This window comes from Eumetopias jubatus, unplaced genomic scaffold, assembly GCF_037043125.1.
Source record: "Eumetopias jubatus isolate StellerSeaLion01/CBP00866 unplaced genomic scaffold, mEumJub1_p1.0 scaffold_12, whole genome shotgun sequence".
NCBI classification, from domain to species: domain Eukaryota; kingdom Metazoa; phylum Chordata; class Mammalia; order Carnivora; family Otariidae; genus Eumetopias; species Eumetopias jubatus.
In genome coordinates this window covers 109552593-109574817 of record NW_028274818.1, presented here as the reverse complement: position 1 = coordinate 109574817, position 22225 = coordinate 109552593, and the positions used below count along the sequence as shown (strand labels likewise).

Genomic DNA, 22225 nt, shown 5'->3' with positions numbered 1-22225 from the left:
CACAGCGGGCCAAGCCACCTGCAGGCCGTGAGCCAGAGCGCGGGCTCCATGTTCCAGACGGCACGAGAGGAGCTGGGTCTCCCCGCAGCCAGGCTGGGCTGCTGACACCCTGCCCTAACAGGGTCGAGTCCCTGGGACCCTGCCTGTGGGCCGTGGGCAGCCAGCCTTTAGGCCAGGCTGACCGGTTCTTGAGTCCCTGGTCTGCCAGTCACCTGTACCATGATCCTGATCAAGCAGTTGCTGGGGTCAGCATACCTCCGTGCAGGGCGGCATGTGCCTGACGTGGTGGGGACGCACTACGCAGAGCTGCCGTCATGAGGGCAACCCGACGCGAGGGGGTGGAGGAAGGAAGCCGGTCAGCCTGCCTCGCATGTGAGCAGGACTCCCGTACTGGAGTTGGGCCTCTGTCCCCAGACCCCTTCTAGCTTTCCGGTCACTGTCGGTCCTGACAGAATGCTTTTGGCTGCAGGTAACAGATTTCTCAATGAGATTGATCTAATCAACACAGGTGTGTATTATCTGACAAGAATTTGGAGGATGAGGGGACTCAGGGCCATGATTTAAATGACTTGATGATGCCCATGTCCCAGACATGTAAATAATGTCTCCCCTTAGAGTCGAAGAGGCTGCCACAGCTCCACAGATCACACCTCCATATAACCACAGCTTAAAGAGGAAGGGAGGGCTGGGCTCTCTTTTTCATCTGGGAGAAAAATCCCTTCCAGAGGCTTCCCCTGTAGATGTCACTAGGTCAGTGGATCACCTGCTCTCTGCTAGGCCAGTTCCCTACAGAGAAGGGAAGAGGGGACCGTGACAGGCTCGGGCTGACTCTGACCATGTCTCAGGGCGGGCCACGCCGTCACTCTGAGTCACACTGGCGCTCGTTACCCAGCGAGAAGGGGCGGCCGCTGGGCGGGCAAGCAGAGTATCTGCAAACCTCACTACGTGTTCATTGAGCACCTGTGCCAGGCAGTAAGAGGTGAACAAGATGGACGTGCCCCCTGCCCTCGACCTGCTGTCCCTGTGGCTACAATGGGCAGGCCGGTGAGGAGAGGGTGCAGTTTGCTCCCAGACCCCAAGGGGGTTCCCATGGCAATGTCCTGAGTCCGGAGCCAGCATAGGAAACTTTGCTGCCCACGTCCGATGTGGCCTTCGGCGGGAGGGAGCTGGGCGCTCCGACGGCGTGGGGCACCCCGCACCAAGTGCATACATAGTCTTATTCCACAGGTGCCAACAGGGCTGGAGGGGCTCAGCAGCTTGCTAGAGGTTCACCATGAGGAAACGCCAGCCAGGCATGTGTCTCTAGTTTGGAGTCCTGGCCATGGGGGTAGGCGGCCCTGCGCTCTCCTGATAGCACCCCAGAGGCCTCCGCGGTTCACACGGTGCTTAAACCCCTTGTCATCAGCCTCATGGTGAGCGAGCAGTCTTCCCAGCAGCTCGGCCTATCACCACTTGGATCTCGTAGACGAGAGAGCAGAGGTCAGGGGCGCAAGCCCACTCGTCAGGGAGCCTGGGTGTGACGTGTGATGCTTTGTTCTTACTCTTGCGGACGACCTGCCTCAACAGGAGGCTCCTAGAAAGCCCTGTTCTTGCAGAGTAGACCCATAGGACCGGGGCAAGTTCTGGAAGGTTGTCTGCAGTTCCTCCCCTTCCAACGGCCAAAGTCTTCCACGTGCAGGGTCCTGGGCCAAGTCTATGTCTCTGTTCCATCCTCCTCTCCTTGCTGTGTCTTGGATGTGCCAAGCTGGTCCCTGCCCCAGGGCCTTTGCCCGTGCCATCCCCCAGCACTCAGCACAGCTCTTCCACTGCCATTCCTCGGGTCTCAGCTTGGACGTTCCCTCCTGTTCCGTTTCTCCCGTGGCAGATCTAAGGCCAGCTGGGTGTGCGGCAGCCCAGTTCCGGCACTAACCACCCAGAGTTGGTGTAGACCCCACCAGGTAGGGTCTCCGTCCTCTACAAGATTGCCCCCGTGTCACGGAGGCCGGCGGCCCAGCCGGCTGCAGGTGGAGTCCACGGGCCACCCGCGCTTCTGTCCAGCTGGCCACCACTTCGGGGGTTCCTGCGGCCCCCTCACGTCTGATAAGGACTCAGGGCTCACGCGCCCAGTGTGGCCCCCGACCTTGCCCTGGCCCGACGTGGGCCACAGCGTCCCATGGCTCAGGCTCTGCTTTCCTCGGCTGGACAAAGGCCTGAGGGGCCCCGGCAGCTGGCTCAGCAGATGCGTCTGTGTGTCCCCCGCAGCAGCGGCTGCAGATCGTCGCAAGCCACACCATCGAGAACGCTGGGCAAGCCTGATTCCCTTCTCCCTCCACCGTCCCTCCGCATCCTGCTAACCCCACCAGCTCACGAGGTTTGTGTGCCGCCCTAAGCAGGGCCCGGGCTCTGGGGAGGCCTCCCCTGCCCCCGCAGAGCTGCAGGACTGGGCAGACAGCAGATGGAGGGGCTCCGGGGAGGGGCAGGCTGTGAATATTCACGCCTTTCCTATGAACTATGAACTATTGTTAAGAAGCTGCTAGATTCGTGATTACCAGTGGTAGTGTGAGTGAGCACTCTTACCCTGGGTCACATGCTGGGGATGCCCCCTGTCCTAGTGGGGGTGCTGGGAAGCTCAGGCCCCTGGAAGTAGGCCCATCCATGACTCCAGGTGGTGCGGAGATGCCCTGGGCTCCTCGGCCCTTGGGAGTGCTGACCCGTGGCTCCAGGGTGTCCTGGACCCAGGGACTGGCTTCTTCACGCACCTTCCTTGGCCCTCCTCCCACCCCACTTGCCCCGAGTCACTGGCCCCGAGTCTGTTTCTGGGGCCCAGCGGGGGGCGGGCCAACCGGGGCAGCCTGGTGATGTCTGACCATCGCTGACGCTGGTCCCTACAGCCATCGAGCTCCCCAAGTATGAAGAACTTGGTCTCCAAGATGTGCCCCCCGACTGGCCTGGACCTGGGCCGCTCACAGATGGCGGCGGAGGCCGGCGGCCCAGCCCTGAGCGCTCAGGCCCTCAAGGAGATGGCCATGAGCACCAAGAGCATCGCTCTCATCGCAGCCACCCGGCGCTCCAAGGCTCAGGACCGTGAGGGTGGCAGTGGCCACTCCTCCCTCCACCTTCCGCAGGAGGTGGCCCTGGACTCCAGGGACCCGAAGGCCACTGTCACCCCGGAGCCGAGCCCAGCAGAGCAGAGGTGGCCCCTCGCCAGCCCAGGCAGGGGTGGTTCTGCAGAGAGGAAGGCCAGGAGGAAGCAGTCACCCTCCCTCACCTGGAGCGTGCAGCCGGTGGGTGGACATTGGCTGGCCTCCTAGCCCAGTCGCGGGGTCGAGCTGGGATGGCAGAGAGGGAGGGTCGGACTGACCCCCACTGTTATGGTGGAGGCAGGAGGGCCCCAGGTGCGGAGGAGGAGGAGAAAGGACACCTGGGCCCCCACCCTTTCTTCATCGGAAGCTGGGTGCGTGCCTGTTTTCAGTAGCCACATCACAGTGCGGGCACCAGCTTCTCATCTCCTGTTCTTCCTAAATGTTCGTTTATAAATTCTCAAGTGCCCATGTGGTATTGGCATTTTTACCCTGAAAAGGTACATTGCTTGGTTCTAGCACCCGTCAGGCATATAGTAACCGTGTGAGTCGTGAGGCGCTGCCCACCACGCGGTGTCTCTCCTGCAGGAGCCTGGCCCCGGGCCTGGCCTTCCTCTCTGCAGAGAGGTCCCTGCCCGGGCTGGCGAGGGGCTACCTCCGGTCTGCTGGGCTCGGGTCCGGGGTGCGCCTCCACTGCTGGGACTGAGCTCCACGCGCTGTCCATTGTGCGGCCCCTGATGGTCGTCTGCTCCCCATCCCGAGGCCAAGTAGGCCGTCTTTCATTTCTGACCACTTCAGCATCCCTCTGTGGGCAGTGTTCCTTGTTTCTAGTTACCTTTTTGGGACACTGGACCGTGTTGACCTGTGGAAGTCTCCACAACATTTAAGCAGAATCCAGCACACAGCAGAGCGCCACACTGATCACTCCCTGGCCACACTGATCAACTTGCTGACCACATTGATCACTCCCTGAATGCACCGGTCACTCGCTGACCACACGATCAACTTGCTGACCACGCTGAACACTCCCTGGCCACACTGACCAACTTGCTGACCACACTGATCACTCCTTGACCACACTGATCACTCCCTGGCCACACTGACCAGTCACTGACCACTCCCTTGCCACACTGACCACTCCCTGACCACACTGATCACTCTCTGACCACACTGACCACTCCCCTGGCCACAGTGAGCACTTTCTGACCACTCCCTGGCCACACTGATCACTCACTAACCACACTGATCACTCGCTGACCACACTGACCACTCCCTGGCCACACTGATCACTCACTGACCACACTGATCACTCACTAACTGCACTGATCACTCTCTGGCCACACTGATCACTCACTAACCACACTGATCACTCGCTGACCACACTGACCACTCCCTGGCCACACTGATCACTCACTAACCACACTGATCATTCACTAACCGCACTGATCGCTCTCTGGCCACACTGATCACTCACTAACCACACTGATCACTCGCTGACCACACTGACCACTCCCTGGCCACACTGATCACTTGCTGACCACATTGATGACAATGGTGTGAAGTAATGTTTGCATGGGGGAAAGGGTGGGTTTGGCACAGGTTCTAGTCCATATGGGAATGGTGTTCCCTTGGTGAGGTTTCTTTCCATCCTACTCTTGGTGAAATAAACTGGAGAAAGTTAGCAGGTTCTCTCTGGGCGAGCTGGCTGTGGGCCAGGGGCCTGACAGATGTGGCTCCGCCTCTGCCAGCTGCACAGTGGACACTTGCTGATTCAAGCTGAAACCACTCTGGCAATCAGGCAGTAGGATTGAAGGTAGGACCGTAGCAGGGGTCAGAGGGTGAGCGTACCAGTCAGAGCTCTCCAAACAGAACCAGTAGGGTGTGTGTGCGTGTGCATGACACAGATGCTCACACACTCACACATGCATACATACTCTTATACACACTCATGCGGGCGCACGCACACACACGCACACATTCACATACACAGACACACACATGCATTCACACATGTGCACACACACACATATGCATACACACACACACAAAGCTTTATTATAAGCAATTGGCTCGTGTATTTATGGAGGCAGACAAATCCCAGAGCCGTGGTTGGCAAGCTGGAGACAGTTTAAGTCCAGAGCCAGGAAAACCCAAAGTCCCATCTCAAGGCAATCAGGCAGGAGGAGTCTCTCTCACTTCCAGGATGGTCAGCCCTTTTGTTCTATCCAGGCCTTCAACTGATTGGTCGAGGCCCACCCACACAGCTGTGGGCGATCTGCTCTACTCAGTCGATCGATTTATTTATTTTTAAAGATTTTATTTATTTATTAGAGAGAGAGAGACAGTGAGAGAGGGAACACAAGCAGGGGGAGTGGGAGAGGGAGAAGCAGGCTTCCCACGGAGCAGGGAGCCCGATGCGGGGCTCCATTCCAGGACCCCAGGATCATGACCTGAACTGAAGGCAGACGCCCAACGACTGAGCCCCCCAGGCACTCCTCAGTCAATCTATTTAAATGTTAACCATTTAACTCCCCCCCCACCCGTTTTCGGGGGCACTGAGAGTAGAACATGGGAGGGGAGACAACCAACAGCCAGGAGAGGATCATTCATTCATTCACTCATTCATTCCTCTCTGGGGGTTGGAGGAGCGCACTAGCAGTGATCCTGCTTCTGTCCACTGAGGTATGTCTCGTGCCTGCAGCAGACTGCCACATAGTAGGCCTTGATCCGTGCGTGGCTTTGGGTCAAATGCCATTGACGTGTTACCTCTTCTGTGCCCACTCTCTATGCCCTGCCCTGCTGTGTGCTTGTCCCTGCAGGTGGTCGAGCCTGTGGCTGAGAGCCAGCCACCCCCGGCCCTCCTGCAGCTGACAAAGTCGTCCGGAAAGAGCTTCTTCCCCGCTGTCCCCATGGCCTCCAAGATAAAACCCAGCCTCAGTGTCCACGCAGGTACCAGATCAGAAAGATAAGATAGCATGTTGGGGCTTCGTCTGCCCCTCCTGCCAAGGGTGAATCTTTGGAAAGTGCGACGTTTTGGGCTGCTATCAGCTGTGTGTGCCTTGCTGTTAGTTTGAGGTCTTCAGGGCCGGGAGTGGGCCAAGGCCACTGGCTTCACGAGACGAAACATTCCCAGGGGCACTCGGCTTCACTTCTGGCCCACCTGGCACCCCAACAGAGTTTGAAGCGGTGGCTCAAAACATGGTGGGCTGCCTGCGTGCGGTCCTTCTTGGTCTGGGTTTGAATTCTGGCTCCTGAGCACAGGATGAGCTCGTGGTGAGAACTTTGGAACGCAGGTAAAATCCTCCGCGAGAGAAGACCGCTGGTGTACTCCCCCGTAAGGTGGCCTCCTCCTGGGTGAGTGGCGGCACAGACACTGGCCCCTGCTGTAGGCTAGCCAGTATGGCTGGCATATCACAGCTGCAGACACAGAGTGGGGGTGTCGGCGCTCCTCCAGGGGTGCCCACAAACTGTGCCTGACAGAGGATGTCGAGACCCAGCTTCTAGAAAGCGTGCCACCACTTGGGATAAATGGCCTGCATCCTGTCTCTCTGAAAATTTTCCCATTAGTCTTTCTAGTGATTCATCTTTATTCTATTTGCAAAAGTATCAGCCCCATCGAGGCTGGGAAAAAACCCACAAGCAGGTCAGTCCTGGCCACGGATGAGCCTGTTTCACTGACCACGTAATCAGAGCTCACGGTGACAGAACGCTTGCTCTGTACCAGGCGCTCGGCGGGTGTCAGCTCACTTGTCCTCACAGCAGCCCTGTCCCCGTGGCACAGAGAAGGAAACTGAGGGACCAAGGTTCAGGGCCCTGCACGAGGTCACACGGCTGGGAGCGGCAGACCCGATCCCCAGTGCTCGACCGGACTTTTATGCCTTCCCTCACGTCTGGTTTCAGTATCAGGGCATGTGTGGGTCAAGGAGGGAGTGCATCCTAGGGCCGTGGCCGCGGACTTCGAGGACCGTGGCAACGTGCTCTGTCTCGCTGGTGGGTGTGCACCTTGCACAACCCGGCTCATATCCGTGCTCTCAAATTCTTCAGAAGTCTCTGATCCTGGGACAGAGTTGGGACCCACCTGTGATTTCTCGGTTCGGCTCCTGGGACGGCCACTGGCGACACAGGCCTGCGATAGCACCGCAAAAGCTTAGAAACTCTTCAAGCGTTCTCCATCCGCATGGGATTTGCCACTTTCAGGAGCTTTTATTAACTCGTCCTCCTGTTTGCATGCTCGTGAACAGTCACACGGTCCCGGAGAGCGCAGTGGCATCAGGCGTGCAGGGCCGGGCGCGTGCCCACCACTGTCCTCCCAGCGGGCGGCCAGGCGCCCCAGGCGCCCGTCCCCAGGCCCTCCCCTGGAGGGGCACCATGGGGACACCTGCTGGGGCAGCTCTGGAGAGGCCTGGCTGTGACCGTGTAGCCAAAGCCACTGGGCTCCTGTGAGCTCCCGTCCCCTAGAGACAAGCCCCTTGGAACCTGTCTCTACAGGTGATTTAGAAAGGAGTTTGCTTTGTCCCCCCTCCCCCGTTGTATTATGAAATTGCTAATGGACCCAGAAGTAGGAGCAGCTTCCCCGTGCAGCAGTGGCGTTCTCCACCCACTCAGCTCCTGCACTCCCGAGACGCGTTTCCATCCACTCGAGCGTTGTTTGCTTTCCTGGAGAGGTTTCAAGGAAATCCCAGAGCGTGCCGCGTCCCCCGTGAATCTTTCGAGAGCTTTCCCTCTGCGGTGAGAGAGCGTTTATTGCACACGACAGCTAGACAGTTCAGTGCGCTTCCCTATGTCTGTGTGCAAAAGAAACCAGCCTTTTTCAAATAAACCAGAGTGGGTGAGAAAGGGAGGTGCCGAGTCCCGCTTTGTGGGCACCCCAAGCAAAGGCTGGGCCCACCCCACAGGAAACAGAGGTTCCCCTCTACAGCCCTTTGTTTCTGTGGTGGAAGAGTCTGAACCTGTTATAAGCATCATTGGTCCTCCTGGATCTGCAGCCGCTGGTTCAAATGGGTTAACTGAGCCGAAGTGACGTCTCCAGGCCCACACTGAGTGTTGCTGTTGCAGCCAGGGCTGGCGCTCCCGTGCCCCTCCCGCTGGGCCTGGCTGTCTGCTTGGAGGAGGAACACACGTGTCCTTGGCAGGTGTACAGGGAGGCCCTGCAGGTAGCGGGAGTGGACCAGGGATCCCGTATCGCAGGCGGGGGCCGTGCAGATCCGTGCAGGGAGCCCGAGGATCACCACTGACTGTGTTTGCACAGGCCCGGGCTCCCCTGGGGCAGGCTGCTTGGGCTGAGAGACCCTTGCAGTAGTAGTCTGACTGCTTGTTCGCAGTTTCGGGCGGTGGTGTTGCTGGCCCCGCACTCAGGCCTGAGGTGTGCGGCGTCTGGGTGTGCAGCGTCGAGCCTCAGCCCTGCGGGCATCTGAACGGGGGAAGAACGGCTGTCACCGAGTGGACAGCGGATGGGTGCCAGGAGGGAGTAAACGTGTCCCCTCATTTATCACTCACGGAAAACCTACCACGTAGGGGCCCATTTCACAGAATGGTAGACACCCCCAGCGAGGAGGGGGCGCCCAGGCCCGGGCCGCACAGGTGCTCCTACACCTTTCTCTCATCCCTGTCCTGGGCCAAGCGCAAGGTGCATCTTCCCCATGCCCCCTGCTATCTGCCAGCTCATTTGGGGAGCATGAAACCTGCCCTGAAACCTTCCTTAAAAATGGTCGAATCCTCTAAACGAGGAGCCCTTTCTCCCTGATGAGCTGGAACAGCTCAGGACGCTCATCCCTAAAGCAGAGACGACAGCCCGGCAGTTCGGTCACATTGGCTGCCCGGCTCGCTGGGTCTCTGGCCTCCCTCCCTAGTTGCGTCTCCTGATGAGCTTGTGCGCGTCTCCCTGCGCGGGTCAGGGGTGTTCTTCAGGTCCGACTCCTGTTCCTTTAAAAACTGCGGTAAAACTCACACACGAAACTCAGCAGTGTGCAACGCAGTGGCATTTAGTGTATTTACGATGTTGTGCGTCCCCACCACTGGGTGGTTCCAGAACATTCCGTCACCCCAAAAGGAAACCCTGAACTCCATCCCCCCCCCCCCAGCCCCTGGCAGCCACTGACGTACGTCCTGTCGCTGCGGGTTGGCCTGTTCTGGCCACTTCCTGCTCACGGACTCCCATGACGTGTGGCTGTGGGTCTGGCTTCTCGTGCGGGGCATCCCTGGGCTGTGGCAGCATCAGAGTTCATGCTCTGTTATGGCCGGTACTAGGTCACATGTTTGTACTGTCGTGAGTGGTTTCCACCTCCCGGCCATCGTGAGTCTCTGAGTACAGTGTTTGCTTAAACGTCTGTTTCCGGGTCTTTGGGCTAATACCTGAGAGTGGGTCTGTGCATCACGACGCAATCCTCTGTTGAATCTCCTGGGAAACCACTACCCCGTCTCCAACCAGGGCCGCACTGTGGCGCATCCCCACCAGCAGTCCCGAGTCTCTGTCCCGCTCTGCGGGCTCAGTCCTGTGCCCTCTGCTGTGCCCAGACCTCTCGATTCCCCGTTCCTTCCCTGATTTGCCAGCAGTAGCGGGCCCGGCCCTGGTTAAGCGTCAGGTGCGCTCTGGGCCGGGGTGGGAACGGCCGCCCAAGAACAGAACAGCCCCCTCTTGTGGGGACACGTGTGCCAGGTGGAGGCAGGGGTCGGGAAGAGAACAAAGTGACCAGGGCACACCACAGGGCCAGGAATCCGAGCTCAGGCCGTCAGGTGGCCTCTGCTTGGGGGCGCCCAACCGTGTCTGGGGGAGACACCCTCTCCCTCGCTGCTTCCTCTTCTGTCTGACTGAACTCTGCTCAGTAACCCCGGGAAACCCTCCCCGTGGCTGGGCCATGGCCGGCTCAGAGCAAACAGGGGAAGGAGAGGGAAGGAGAGGGAAGGAGAGCATGGTTGCTGGCGGAGGGAAAGGAACCAAAGCCAGAGCGGGGAACATTCCAGAAAGGCCTGGGCTGTGGGGAGTACAAACAAGGTGGCCTCAGCAAGGAGCCCAGGGGGCACATGGCAGGTACTGAACACGCTGCGTAGATTGCTCATGATCTCCTCTCATCCCCAGGACTCACAGGGTGGCCCCTAAACTAATGTCCTCTTCTCTCCTGTTCACTGTGTAGACGAGAAGATGCCCCCGGTGCCTGAGGTCAGCTTCACCCTCCCCAGCGCCACGTGGCAGAGCGACCCGGGCCTAAGTAAGGCCCCGATCCTGCCCAGGGACATCCGAGGTCAGTGCCCGCGCCATCCCACAGCTCCCGCGCCCGTGTCTGCCCCCGCCACCCCCCCAGTCTGTCCGTTCCGCTCCCCACGCACCCCTGCCGAGTGTGCAGCGGCCACCTGATGGGACGGCTCGGGTCTAGAACGTGAGCAGAACCACCGCGCCAGCCCGGCGCTTGCATTCAGAAACAAAAATGCTTGTTTCGTGTAACTGATGTTTAGAACAACCGCCCAGAAGGGTTGTGCTAATTTTGCACATTCGCCCGCGGCGTTGGGAAAGCGCCAGTTTGACCGTGACCCTGCCAGGCCTGGGCGTTAACCTCGAAACACAGAGGACACATCTCATTCCTCTTCTGCTCCCGTGTCTCAAAGATACATCCCGTGTTAGCATCTGCCCTCATGTTACCCTCACCCCAGCCTGGGAGGTAGGGGCTGCCCGAATCCTTTCGGGGGTGGGACACTCCCTCTGGAAGCTTTTCCCGCCCCCTCCCACCCCGAAACCAACACACAGCTGAGCCATCAGGAAGGACAGATATAAATCATCAATAGGCCTGACGCCCACCCGGGAGGGAAGTTCTTCCTTACGTCTAACCTCAGTCCCTCTTACTGTAGCTTTAACCTGCACCTTCCCGCTACCGTTTCAGAACAGGTCCAGAACTCGTCATTGGGTCCTCCTTTCCAAGGGTTCTTGGGGAAGGGGTCTCAAAGGCGCTCGCTGGCCGTGCCCTTGTGGCCACGGGCGTAGGCCGGATTAAACAGCATGGGGGATGGGAGATGCGCCACGAGGACTCTCCCACCCTAACTGCATGTGTCCCCTGCGGTGGAGAAAGTGGCCGGTGGGGGGGGGGTGGTCTCGGGGACAGGCCTGTGTCACTAGTGTGTGCGGGGAAGCGGGGCCCTAGGCTGGGGAGGCGCAGTCCCACAGGGCGCAGGCGGAGCTGGAGGAGGGAGGTGTGCCCACGCGGGTCCTGAACCGAGTCTGGCCGGCGGCTCAGGCCAGGACATCCGCACCAGGGACCCGGCCGTGGGGACTCTGGCTTCGTCGGAGTCAGCCTCAGCCATGGACTAGAGTCTCCCCACCCCTCCAGGGTCTACAGATAGTGGAGGTCAGCACCACAGCCCACTGCCCCCCAGCGCCCCCCGCAAGCCCCGGGGCAGCGCCAAGTGGCCACGAAGGCCCCAGTGAGGACATGAGCCGGCAGGCCAGGCACGTGAGGGCAGGCCACAGAGGCCTGCCCCGGAGTTGGGTTCGAGAGACAGGACCCTTCGGGGGCAGCCAGCCAGCTTTCTGGGGCTCTCTGTGCTGGCAGCTGCCTCGCCAACCCCCTTCAGAGGGAGGGCCGTGGATGGGATGTCAGAGCCCTTCTGAAGGACGCCTCAGGAGGAGCCTCAGGCCTCATCTGGGTCATTCCCAGTCGTGGGTGCTCGTCCCGGGATCACTCCACCCAGCTGTTTCTGCTCCGGGAGAAAGCTTTCATTCTTCTCCTGATTGGGCGAGGCCCACCCACACTGCCGAGGGGGCCTCTGCCCCGGAGTCTCCTTGCTGATTGGAATGTTAATCTCATCTGAAGCTCGCCTTTCGCAGCACCGAACACCTGGGTGCCATGGCCCGGCCAAGCTGATGCTCACATTAACCCTCACGCCCCGCGAGCCTTGGCCGGCAGAGTGACACCGTCCCGTGCCCGTGTTTGCACAGGCTCCGGAACAAGCCAGCGTGCAGCGGACCCGGTGCCCAACGATCAGGAGCCGGCCGTGGAAGCTGTGAACCCAGGAACCAAGGTTCTAACGTTCAGCAGGATAGAAAAGTCCGGGAAGCCCCCAGGACCGTCCCTGGGGCGCCGGGTCGCCACCTTCTCTGGATCTGCTTTTGACACTTGCTGTGGCTTTGAATCCACTGCCCAAGTGACAGGCTCTCAGGGGCACCCCGTGTGGAGGCCGTGGGGACCAGAGCCACCTCCCTGTGGCAGGAGCCACGCCGGGTGAAGCATCCAGTGGAATCGGCGGGTTTGGGGAGTCAGCCTATAGCACATCAGGGCCGGAAGGTGGAGGTGGTGTTGTGGCCTCGCGGCCTGAGTGGGAAGCAGGTTGTCTTGGACTCGTGGGTGCCTGGCGCAGGGTGGACACCCCAACGTGTTGTGCAAACTGCACGGCCGAACGCCACGGTCTGGCTCCCCTCCCGTCCTAAGACCCGCTGTCAAGGAGGACCCGCTGGGGTCTTGGCCTCTCTGGGCCTCCTGGAGGAGTGTGTGGAGGTGGAGAGGTGGTCCCACATTTATCTTTGGGGGCTCTGCTGCCTGCTGTGTACAGATCTGCCGGGGGCCCTCTGATGCCCACCTCCCCTTCCCCGGGGGCAACGCTGAGCCTGGGGGCGGGGATGACTTCTGCTTTCCCACCCTGGCCCCAGATCCTGGGTAGGGCAAGAGTTACTGGTTGCCCCCCTATATCTGCTCGCTTTCTTCCAGGATAATAGAAACCCCAATTTTTAGCTAGTCACACGGCTCCCCAAATAAGGACTGTATCTCCCAGCCTCCTTGGCGGCTGCATATGGCTGCGTGACTAAGCTCTTACAGATGGGCTACAAGCCAGAAGCAGCTGCTTCCAAGAACCTTCATCACAAAGGATCATTAGCATGTTCCTCACGCCTCTTTCCTTCTTCACTTCCTCAATCCTACTACCTAGAATTTGAATGTGATGGCTGGAACTCTAGCCACCATTTTGAGGCCTTGAGGACAAAGGCCATGCCCTCAGGAGGATGGAGCTGGCAGCTGGAAGGAGCAGAGATGCCTCTCAGCATTGTTACATCCTACCCCCAGTTGTGAACTTGAGAGAGGAATGAGTGTACCTCATCCTAACTGATCGGGGAGGGGAAGCCCAGGCAGTTGCTGGTTGTGGCTGAAGAAGTCCCTGGTACTTTTGTGGAGTGATGTCAACAGATTAGAAACGACAGCATGGCCCCCAGGTTGTTCCTAGGCTGGCGTGAGCGTATAGCAGAAACTCCTGGTCTTTCTACACCCTGCCTTGAGCTGGGCAGGAAAGAGAGCAGTGGACCGGCCCGTGCACCTGAGAAAGGGCTGAGGAGGCACTTACATCGGGGGCCGGGGGTGGGTAGGTAGGGTCCCAGCCTCACGGGGGTGTATTAGTCAGGGTTCTCCAGCAAAATAGAAGTACTAGGGTGTGCGTGTGTGGAAATGTTTAGTTTAGCCGTGGGATTGCACAGGCTTGGCGAGTCCACTGTCTGTGGGGTGGGCCAGCAGGGGGGGCCCGGGGCAGTGCCGTCTGCTCAGGGAAGGTCAGCCTTTTGTTCTATTCGGGCCTTGGGATGATGGGACGAGGCCCACCCACATTATGGAGGACCATCTGCTTTACTCAACGTCCGCTGATTTACATGTTAGTCTCACCCCAAAACACCTCCACAGAAACATCCAGAATAACATTTAACCGCCTGTATGGGCACCCAGCCAGGCAGACATGTGAGATTCGCCATCGTAGGGGGCGACACAGGACCGGGAAGAGCCAGGCCGGAGAGGTTCACACCCTCTCCACGCCAGCCTGTGACAGCCGGGGAGGCCCCCGAGCTCAGGGTCAACCCGGGTGACGGAGGCTGGGGGAGGATCTTGAATTTGGCCCAGTTTGAACCCAGAATGACTGAGGAAAACTGCACAAGCATCTGAGTGTCCCCAGGGGTTGTCTTTGGGCGCATCAGAGTTCAGGTGACTGTAGATTTGCACCTGTGACGTCAAGGTCACACTGTGATCTTGAAAATTATATAAAGGGAGTGATAAAAACGTCCTCCCCTGCCCCGTGCTTTCTCGGAGGTAAGTCCTCTTTAATGATTGGGTGCATGCTCTTCTCGGTTTTCCCCTGAAATAACCCCAATTCAGAAGTGTCTCAGCTTAGGTCCCCACAATGGCAGAGCCTATCACAAGACTAGGGCGCAGGTGGCTTCTTTGGGAGGTGACGCTAGGGGGTGGTGGGGGGAAGCCACCAAGGGCGGGCACCACCAGAGCTGCTGCTGGCAGCGGGAGGCGGAGTCGGCCAGGACCCTGCGCTTACAAGCAAGCCTGTGGAATCGACCCCCCAGCACCAGGGGACGGGATCCGGGGGGCACTGGCCCTACATTAGGCTGTGTTCGCAAGTGGCCCGAGCATTCTCGCCCCGCCCCCTGCAGTAGAGGGGCCCCAGGGCAGAGAATGGAAACTCTGGTGCAAAACTCAGAGCAAAGTGCATTTTGGCACTGTCCACAGGCTGCAGCTGAAGGCCAAGGCGAGGCCTGGGGGCCAAAGGCATCCAGGAGACAGAACTCCTTTGCACACACACTCCCTCATGCACTCACGTGCACACACACACACACACACCCATGCGCGGGTTTCCCGCCTGCCTCCCTGCTGTTGCTCCCACGGTCCTCTCTGCTTGGAAGCCCTCCCCACCCTCCCTGCCAGCCTCTGGTCCTCACCCAGGAGGCCTCCTCTCCTTACCTGCTGGGCCAGGGACTCAGAGCCTCCTCTGTCATGGCACACATGGACCATGTGACAACTGTCTATGCAAGTGTCCCCATCACTGCACTTTCGGCACCTCAGACAAGGCCCTGCCTTCCATCTGTGTCCTCCCTGGCCTGGAGCAGGGGCCTGGGCATGACTGCGGAATGAAGGGGTGAGTGAGTGAGCGGGTGTGGGCAGGCCCTGCGTTCAGAGCTGGAGGTGCAGGGCCAGGGCCCCAGCCTGGGACATCTGTGTGTGCTGGGAGGCCGGGCCCTCTGCAGCCTTGCGTGCTGGGAGGCATGCAGAGGGGTACGCGTGCAGAGTGGCCATCCAGGGGCTTCGTGGTGCCCATGCTGGGACCCAGCTGAGGCTCGGGAATTCAGGCACTGAAACAAACGACTGTCAAATGGGGGGGGGGCAGTATAAACTTTCCCAGGCCCTAGCCTCGCTGCAGGCCTCTGGGGCTGTCATCGGCCTGTGGCCCGGGGACGTGGAGCACGCTGTGGCTACTCATGACTAGGTGGCTGAGCTGGGCTTTGAACCCAGGGTGTGTGGCCTCTTCCCTTGTCACCCCTGGAAGCCAGGCCAGATATGCTGGGCAGTAGGGAGCCACAGCATGTTCACGAGCAAGGAAGAAACCTGAGTGTGTCTCACTGTTGCATGGAACCTGGCTCTTCGCATGCACCTGCTGGGCGGTGGTGGGCTGAACGCTGATGGACGAGGAATGGGAATGTTAGAGAGTCCTTTAATGTTTGCAAACCGGGTGAGATCCCATGGTATATGCAGTATACATGCACCTGTGGGTCTACACTCACCTGTATGTGCTGGGTGGAAAAGCCATGGAAGGAAATCCTAGAAACGGGTCATAGTGAGGGGCTTGGGGGCATGTGGGCAGCAGACCCCTTTTCACTGCATCCATTTTCTACCCATTTGGATTTTTATCGTGTTCCTGTATGACTTAATGTGAAAAAAAGAAAAGGAATTATTTTAAAAATAGCCACGGTTCTGTTATATGCTGGTGTGGGCAGCTCTCTGAAATACACCGACTGAAAAACAAATAGAGGCTCAGAACAGTATGTATGATATGCTTTTATGTCTATATGATGACAATTATATAACGTAGGCAAATATGGTGGATGTGAATTATTTCTCTAAGAATTCGCAAAACACAAAGACAGAAACCGGTGCTGCATCTGCAAGGCCCAAGCCACTGATGAGAGCGCGGGTGGGGCTGGGAGGAAGGGCTATAGGACTCAGCCCTCGGAAAGGATTCTTTGTTCTACGGACAGATTCTCCACAAGTTTCTGGGGCTGCTGCGTCCCCAGTTAGAGCCCTGGTCAGCACTGTGTGCGTGCTGCGTGAGTGGCAGGCCAGCCCCGGTCCAGTCCACGGGGCCCCTCCCAGGAAGGGAGGGAGCTTTGTACCGCCCTTGACTTTGTTAAAGCTCTTCCTAGGTTTGCTCGGAGGCTCAGAGGGTCAGCTTTCTCCTCTGCCTGTGACCGGAGGTCCAGGCGGTGCAAAGGTACCAGGTGGGTCAGGGAGGGAAACGGAATCCCGGGGGTTCCAAGGCGGGGGGCCGAAGGGAGCCCCAGCCGGCACTAAGTGCCGGGGATGCAGCCGCCACTGGGCGGACACATACCCTTGCGGAGCTCACGTTCTAGAGAAGGTGGGGGCAGAGAATGAACAGGAAGCCCTCTGATGAAAACAAGCTACAGGGACAGAGTGCTGGGCGGGCTACTTTAGAGAGGCTGGTCAAGCAAGGCCTGCTGGAGGCAGCACAGTCCAGGTGGGAAGCAGAGCAAGGGCAAAGGCCCTGGGGCAGACGGGTAGTGTTGGCTCTGATAACACAGCAAACATCAGAAGCTCTGAGCGAGACTCAGGAGGTGCTATGGCCTCAATGTTTGTGTCCCCCCAAAATTCCTATTTTGAAATCCTGACCCCCCAACGATGGTGGTATTAGGAGGTGGTGGGGCCTCTGGGAGGAGGCGCTTGGGTCATGAGGGATGGGCCCCCATGAATGGGACCAGTGCCCTCCCCAGCCCCTCCACCATGTGAGGACACAGCAAGAAGGTACTGGCCACAGATAGGGAGGAGGACCTTCCCCAGAACGTGGCCATGCGGCCCCTTGATTACGGACTTCCAGCCTGCAGGACCGTGAGCAATAAATGTGTGTTGTTTCTAAGCGTCCCGGTCGGCGGGATCTTGTTATAGCAGCAGGAATGGACTGAGATAGGAGAGCAGCAAAGGAGGGCTCCGGGCAGAGGCGTGGGTACTCCAGCAACTTTAATACGAGAACCAGAGGGTCCTATGGAGGACTGGAGCTTTGACAGAGGACGTGTGAAGACTTCTGAATTGCCCCCGCCTGCCTGGAGGGCGGATACTGTCCCACAGCTTCACCCGGGGTCCTGGCATCCTCTACAGGACAGAGGCTGAAGCTGCAACAGAGGGGACTCTGCTGGAAACATCCCATGTTCAGCACCGTGTAGTTCCAAGGCTTTGCTGCAGGAGGAGAGGAACGTGGGGGAGAAGATTCCAGAATCCGGCCTGGAGAGAGATGGGCAAGGAAGAAGCCCCTGCTGGGGAATGGTGGTGGGTTTTCCTGCAGAGGACGATGTAAAATCTGGGCAGCCCAGAGGAGTGAGCTTGCAGGTGTGCAAGCAGGGACAAGCCCCTGATCACACTGGTGACCGAAGCCATCAGGTGGCAGGATGTTTAACCCCTCTCGCGCTTCCTCCTGAGAACGGGTCACGCATTCCCCGAGCTGGCTTGTCCTTTCTGAGCCTGTATGGATTAGCCTGTGTGTGGATCATGAGGGCTTGGGTACAACTCAGCTAGTGGCTTCTCCTCCCTCCAGGGTCCCCAGGCTTCCTGTCCATCCCCCAGGGCAGCCCTTAGCAGGTGGGACTGGGGGTGCAGGGTCTCACTCCATGAGCCAGAGCCAGGGGCCCCTCACCTTGGCCCTCCAGGGGCCCCCTTTCCTTCCCTCTGGGTGTTCCTGCTGCCCCTCGAGTGAAATGGAGCCTCGGTGGCATCTGTCCCCTACTGGCCGTTCCAGCAACCAGGAGGGTGAAGTGGAAGGCGGTGGAGAGGGTTTGCCAGGACTGGGTTTGGGGTGAGGTGCATCGGGCTTGGCCAGACCTCTGGGGTGCTGGCAGTCACTGACATCACTTCTGATGCTCCCATCTCCAGCCAGCAACCCTTTTCCCTGAGTCCAATAATCAGGCATCCTTCTGTCTCCCTGACAGCTATGTGCTTCCGGCTCAGCACGCACAACACCAAGTTCACAAGGCTTGTGCCCCTGGACGGTTCTCCAGCGTTTGCTACCTCTCTTGGGGGCACATCCTTGACTCCTCCGTCCCTTCCCTCCATCAGCCAGTCCTAAGCCTGCCCTCTCCATTCCACCCCCGTCCTCTCCCCACACCACCACCGGGCAGTGGGACCCCCCAGTGCCTCCGGGCTGGTCTCCCTGCACAGATGCTGTCAGGGGCCAGCTCTCTGCACACACCGTCTCTCTCAGGCATAACCATTGCAGGAGGTGAGGGTTATCATTTCCAGCATTATCCAGGTAGGGACGTGGGGGCTCAGAGAAGCTAGAAGACCCGCCGAGGTGGCACAGGTGCTGGGAAATGGCCCCGCCACCCGGTAGGACATGGAAAAGCAACACTGCCGTGAGCCCGGGGTGGGCAGAGGGCGCATGCGCGCAGGATGCGTCGGCTCTCTGGGATTTTTTCCTCTCGCCTGCAAAGATATCCTCGCACCTCCGCTTTGTTTTTTCATTTCTCACTGATGCTCTCACCGATCCGGCGCCCAGTGAGCACCCAGAATCTCCCCGCTGCTTCTATCAGAGGCAGATAACACTTCCTGGCCCAAGCCGCAGCCACTTCTCTCTTTGTCCTGTGGCGATGCTGGCTATGAAACCAGAAGGAGTTGTCGGCGACATGGGACATCGAGGTAATTCAGACCAAAACACGGAGGCTGAGCCAGACTGTGCCAGCCTGGGGAGGCTGCAACCTTTGCACCGGGGCCCAGGGCCCCGGAAGGCGGGCCACAGCCAACCAAGTTGCTGTGGAGACAGACAGACAGACAGCTGGGGTCCGCCAGCTTGAAGGTGCCCAGGGCCTAGAGGAGGGGGAGATGAATGTCACCTCCAGGGCAGAGCTGGCCTGCTCACAGGCCCCTCATAGCAGGTCCCCCCCCCCCACCCCACCCCCGGTCCGGGCCCCGGCAGCTGCTGGAGTGCAGGGTAGCTCTGGAGCCTCGACTTTGCTTCCGGTCCTCACTCTGCCACTTACACCGCTGTGTGTCTTTGGCTAGTCGCTTCACCTCTCTGAGCCCCTGCTACCTCATCCACAGCAGGTAAGTAAGAATGGAGGTGCAGAGCTAAGGTTAAGAGTTGGGTTTGGGGTTGGTTTGCTTTGTTCAATCGAGGTGAAACTGACATAAGTCAAAAAGCAACCATCTTAAAGTGAACCCTCACGGTGCTCGGCAACCCTGACCTCCATCTGGTTCCGGTGCACTTCATCGCCTCCAAACGGGACCTGGCCGCATTCAGCTCTTGCTCCCTCCTCCCCTCCCTCTCCAGGGAAGCACTGGTTCCATCTCAGCACCAGGTCCTGTCAGGTGAGACCCTCACCCCATTTCCCGAGCCTGAGTCCTGGCTCTCACCAAATGGCCTGGAAGCTTTGTTCAAATTCCCAGCGAGGCTTTGCCAGTAAGAGATGGTGGCCCCTGGGCATCTGAATCTCTGTTCAATCCAAACAAACCTTTCACTAACCCTCCCACACGCGGGGCAACTCCTGGGGAAATTCCTTAAAATCCACAACATGCTTTATCCTTGCAAAAGGTCTGAGAAGTCTGGCCGTAATTAAACATTTTAACTTTTATTTCCTGGGCCCACTCTTATTTGACGGGGGAACACTTTTATCTTATTGCAGGGGCGCCCATAACCCCCTCTGTAGGCGGCTGTTTCCAGGCATAGTTGGGGAATTGCTGGCCTAGAGGAAATATTAATCGAGCACCTCTGAATGCAGGGCCCCTGGTTTAAATGATTTCATCTTCATCGTGCACCACTTCTTCATAATTAGGAAAACCTTGGCTGGGAGAAAATTACATTTAAGAAGATTTTTTAAATGAAGATATTTAACTTGCACGTCACAACATTTATCCTTTTGTATGGGAAGTTCACGGAAGTTTCGACAAACTTAGCCATGTAACCACCAGCACCGCAATCAAAATCTAGAACAGTGTCATCAGCCCTAAAGCCCCCCCACCGCCCCAGTGTCGTCACCCCTCCCTCAACCCCAAGCCCCATAAAAGCCCCAGAAAGCACCTGTCGCTATAGTTTTGCCTCGTCCAGAACGTCATCTAAGTGGAACCACGGGGTATGAGCTGTTCTGAGGTTGGCCATCTGATCGTTTGCTGGTTGAAGGAGTTTTGGGTTGTTTCCGGCTTTAGGCAATTATGAATAAGCCACTAAAAACACTCATGTGCAGCTTTTTGTGCAAATAGAAGTCCTCATCTCTCTTAGGTAAACACCTAGGAGTGCGTTTGCTCGCTTGCGCGGTAGACTTACGTTTTCACTTTTTACAAAACTGCCAAACTGTTTTCCAAGGGGCCGGGCCATTTTGCCTCCCTCCCAGCCATGTAGGAGAGCTGCAGTTGCTCTGCATCTTCATCAGCGCTGGGGATTGTCACATCTTAAAATTTTCTTTTAACCATTCTCATAAATATTTAAAAGGGAATAACATTTTAAAACAGTTTATTATCATATAGTTTTTGATAAATACTGTTATGGGCTAAATTGTGTCCTCACCAAAAAAGGACACGTTGGAGTACTAACTGCTAGAACCTCAAACGTGACCTTATTTGAAGATAGGACCTTGAAGAAGGAAATCAAGTTAAAATAAGGTCATTAGGGTGGGCCCTCATCCAATGTGACTGTGCCCTTACAAAAGAGGAAGTGTGGACACAGAGACAGAGGGAAGTAATGTGAAGAGACAGAGAGGATGGCCAACAAGCCCAAGAGAGAGGCCTGGGACAGACTGCCCCTCGCAGCCTCAGAAGGAAGCAGCCCCTCCGGCTTCCAGCCTCCAGGACTGAGAGAGATTCAATTTCTGCGGATTAAGCCTCCTGGCCTGTGGTGCTTTGCTATGACAGCCTGAGCAAACTAAGACATATACAAAACAAAATAGGTGAAATAAATATCTTAAATTTTGAATCTTGCTAGTAAAATGACTTATCCACCATCCAGCACTAACTTAAGAACTGGAATGTAACCACTACCTTCTCATCTCCCTGTGTGCACCTTCCCCTGTGCCATCTCGCCCTGTGTGCACCTTCCCCTGTGCCATCTCGCCCTGTGTGCACCTGCCCCATGTGCACCCGCCCTGTGCCATCCCGGGAACCCGGTGCCATCCCGCCCTGTGTGCACCTGCCCCATGTGCACCCGCCCTGTGCCATCCTGCCCTGTGCCATCCCACCCTGTGTGCACCTGCCCCGTGTGCACCTGCCCCATGTCATCCCGGGAGCCCTGTGCCATCCCGGGAGCCCGGTGCCATCCCGCCCTGTGTGCACCTGCCCCTGTGCCATCCCGCCATGTGTGCACCTGCCCCATGTACACCTGCCCCTGTGCCATCCTGCCCTGTGCCATCCCGCCCCGTGTGCACCTGCCCCATGTGCACATGCCCCATGTCATCCCGGGCGCCCTGTGCCATCCCGCCCTGTGTGCACCTGCCCCCTGCCGGCACTGTCTGCCTGCTGGAGAGGACCTCTTCCCAGGGAGTGGAATGAAGGGAACTTAGGGAAACTGGAGGCTGTGGAGAGAGACCTGCTGCTTTGATGTGTTAGCTGAGGAGGTGATAGCTGGAGGGGGTAAAGGGTACTGTTTTTTTGTTTTTAAGCTGGGAGAGGCCTGACGGCGGTTAACGCCAACACGACGATCCAATGGAAAGGAGCAGTTGGTGGACTTGTTTGTTAGCTGTCTCCCCCGCTAGAAGAGAGGTTCCGGGAGGGCAGGGCCTTGCTGTGTCTCGGGACCCAGCAGGTGGGGACTCCGTGATGACTGGCCGCTGGGCAAGGAGTGAGGACAGAGCCTCCCCTCGAAAGGCAGTCCGCGGTCCCCTGCGAGGAACCAAAGAAACCATCACGGATTGGAAAAGTTCTGTGGGTGGCTGGCGGAGATGGCTGCACAAATGTGAATGTGCATGAAACACGGTTCTGTGGTGAATTTTGTCATATGCGTATTTTACCCCTATTGAAGAAAACCCATCGATGCTAAGAACAAGGGTCATCTCGCGGAGCGCTTCGCGACCTGCCTGCAAGGTGAAGGCACCACCCTCTGGACGGACCTGGGACAACCTCGGAGAGGTTTGGTCACCCGCCCCAGGCCCCGGCCGAGGAGCGTCGCGATCCTCTGCTAGCGGTCGGGGGGTCGCGAACGAGCGGGGCAAACAGCAGGCGCTC

General features: G+C 58.2%; 1 protein-coding gene across 1 annotated transcript in view; it reads left to right on the top strand.

Moving 5' to 3' along the window:
* Positions 1–11472, top strand: part of LOC114199949 (kinesin-like protein KIF19) — a 34633-nt gene extending 23161 nt beyond the window's left edge. The window contains exons 16-20 of the mRNA XM_088017190.1: positions 2245–2350; positions 2871–3263; positions 5879–6008; positions 10190–10297; positions 11375–11472. Of these exons, the coding sequence (XP_087873316.1) occupies positions 2245–2350; positions 2871–3263; positions 5879–6008; positions 10190–10297; positions 11375–11472 (835 nt within the window). The remainder of the gene's footprint in view (positions 1–2244; positions 2351–2870; positions 3264–5878; positions 6009–10189; positions 10298–11374) is intronic.
* Positions 11473–22225: the final 10753 nt, after the last annotated feature.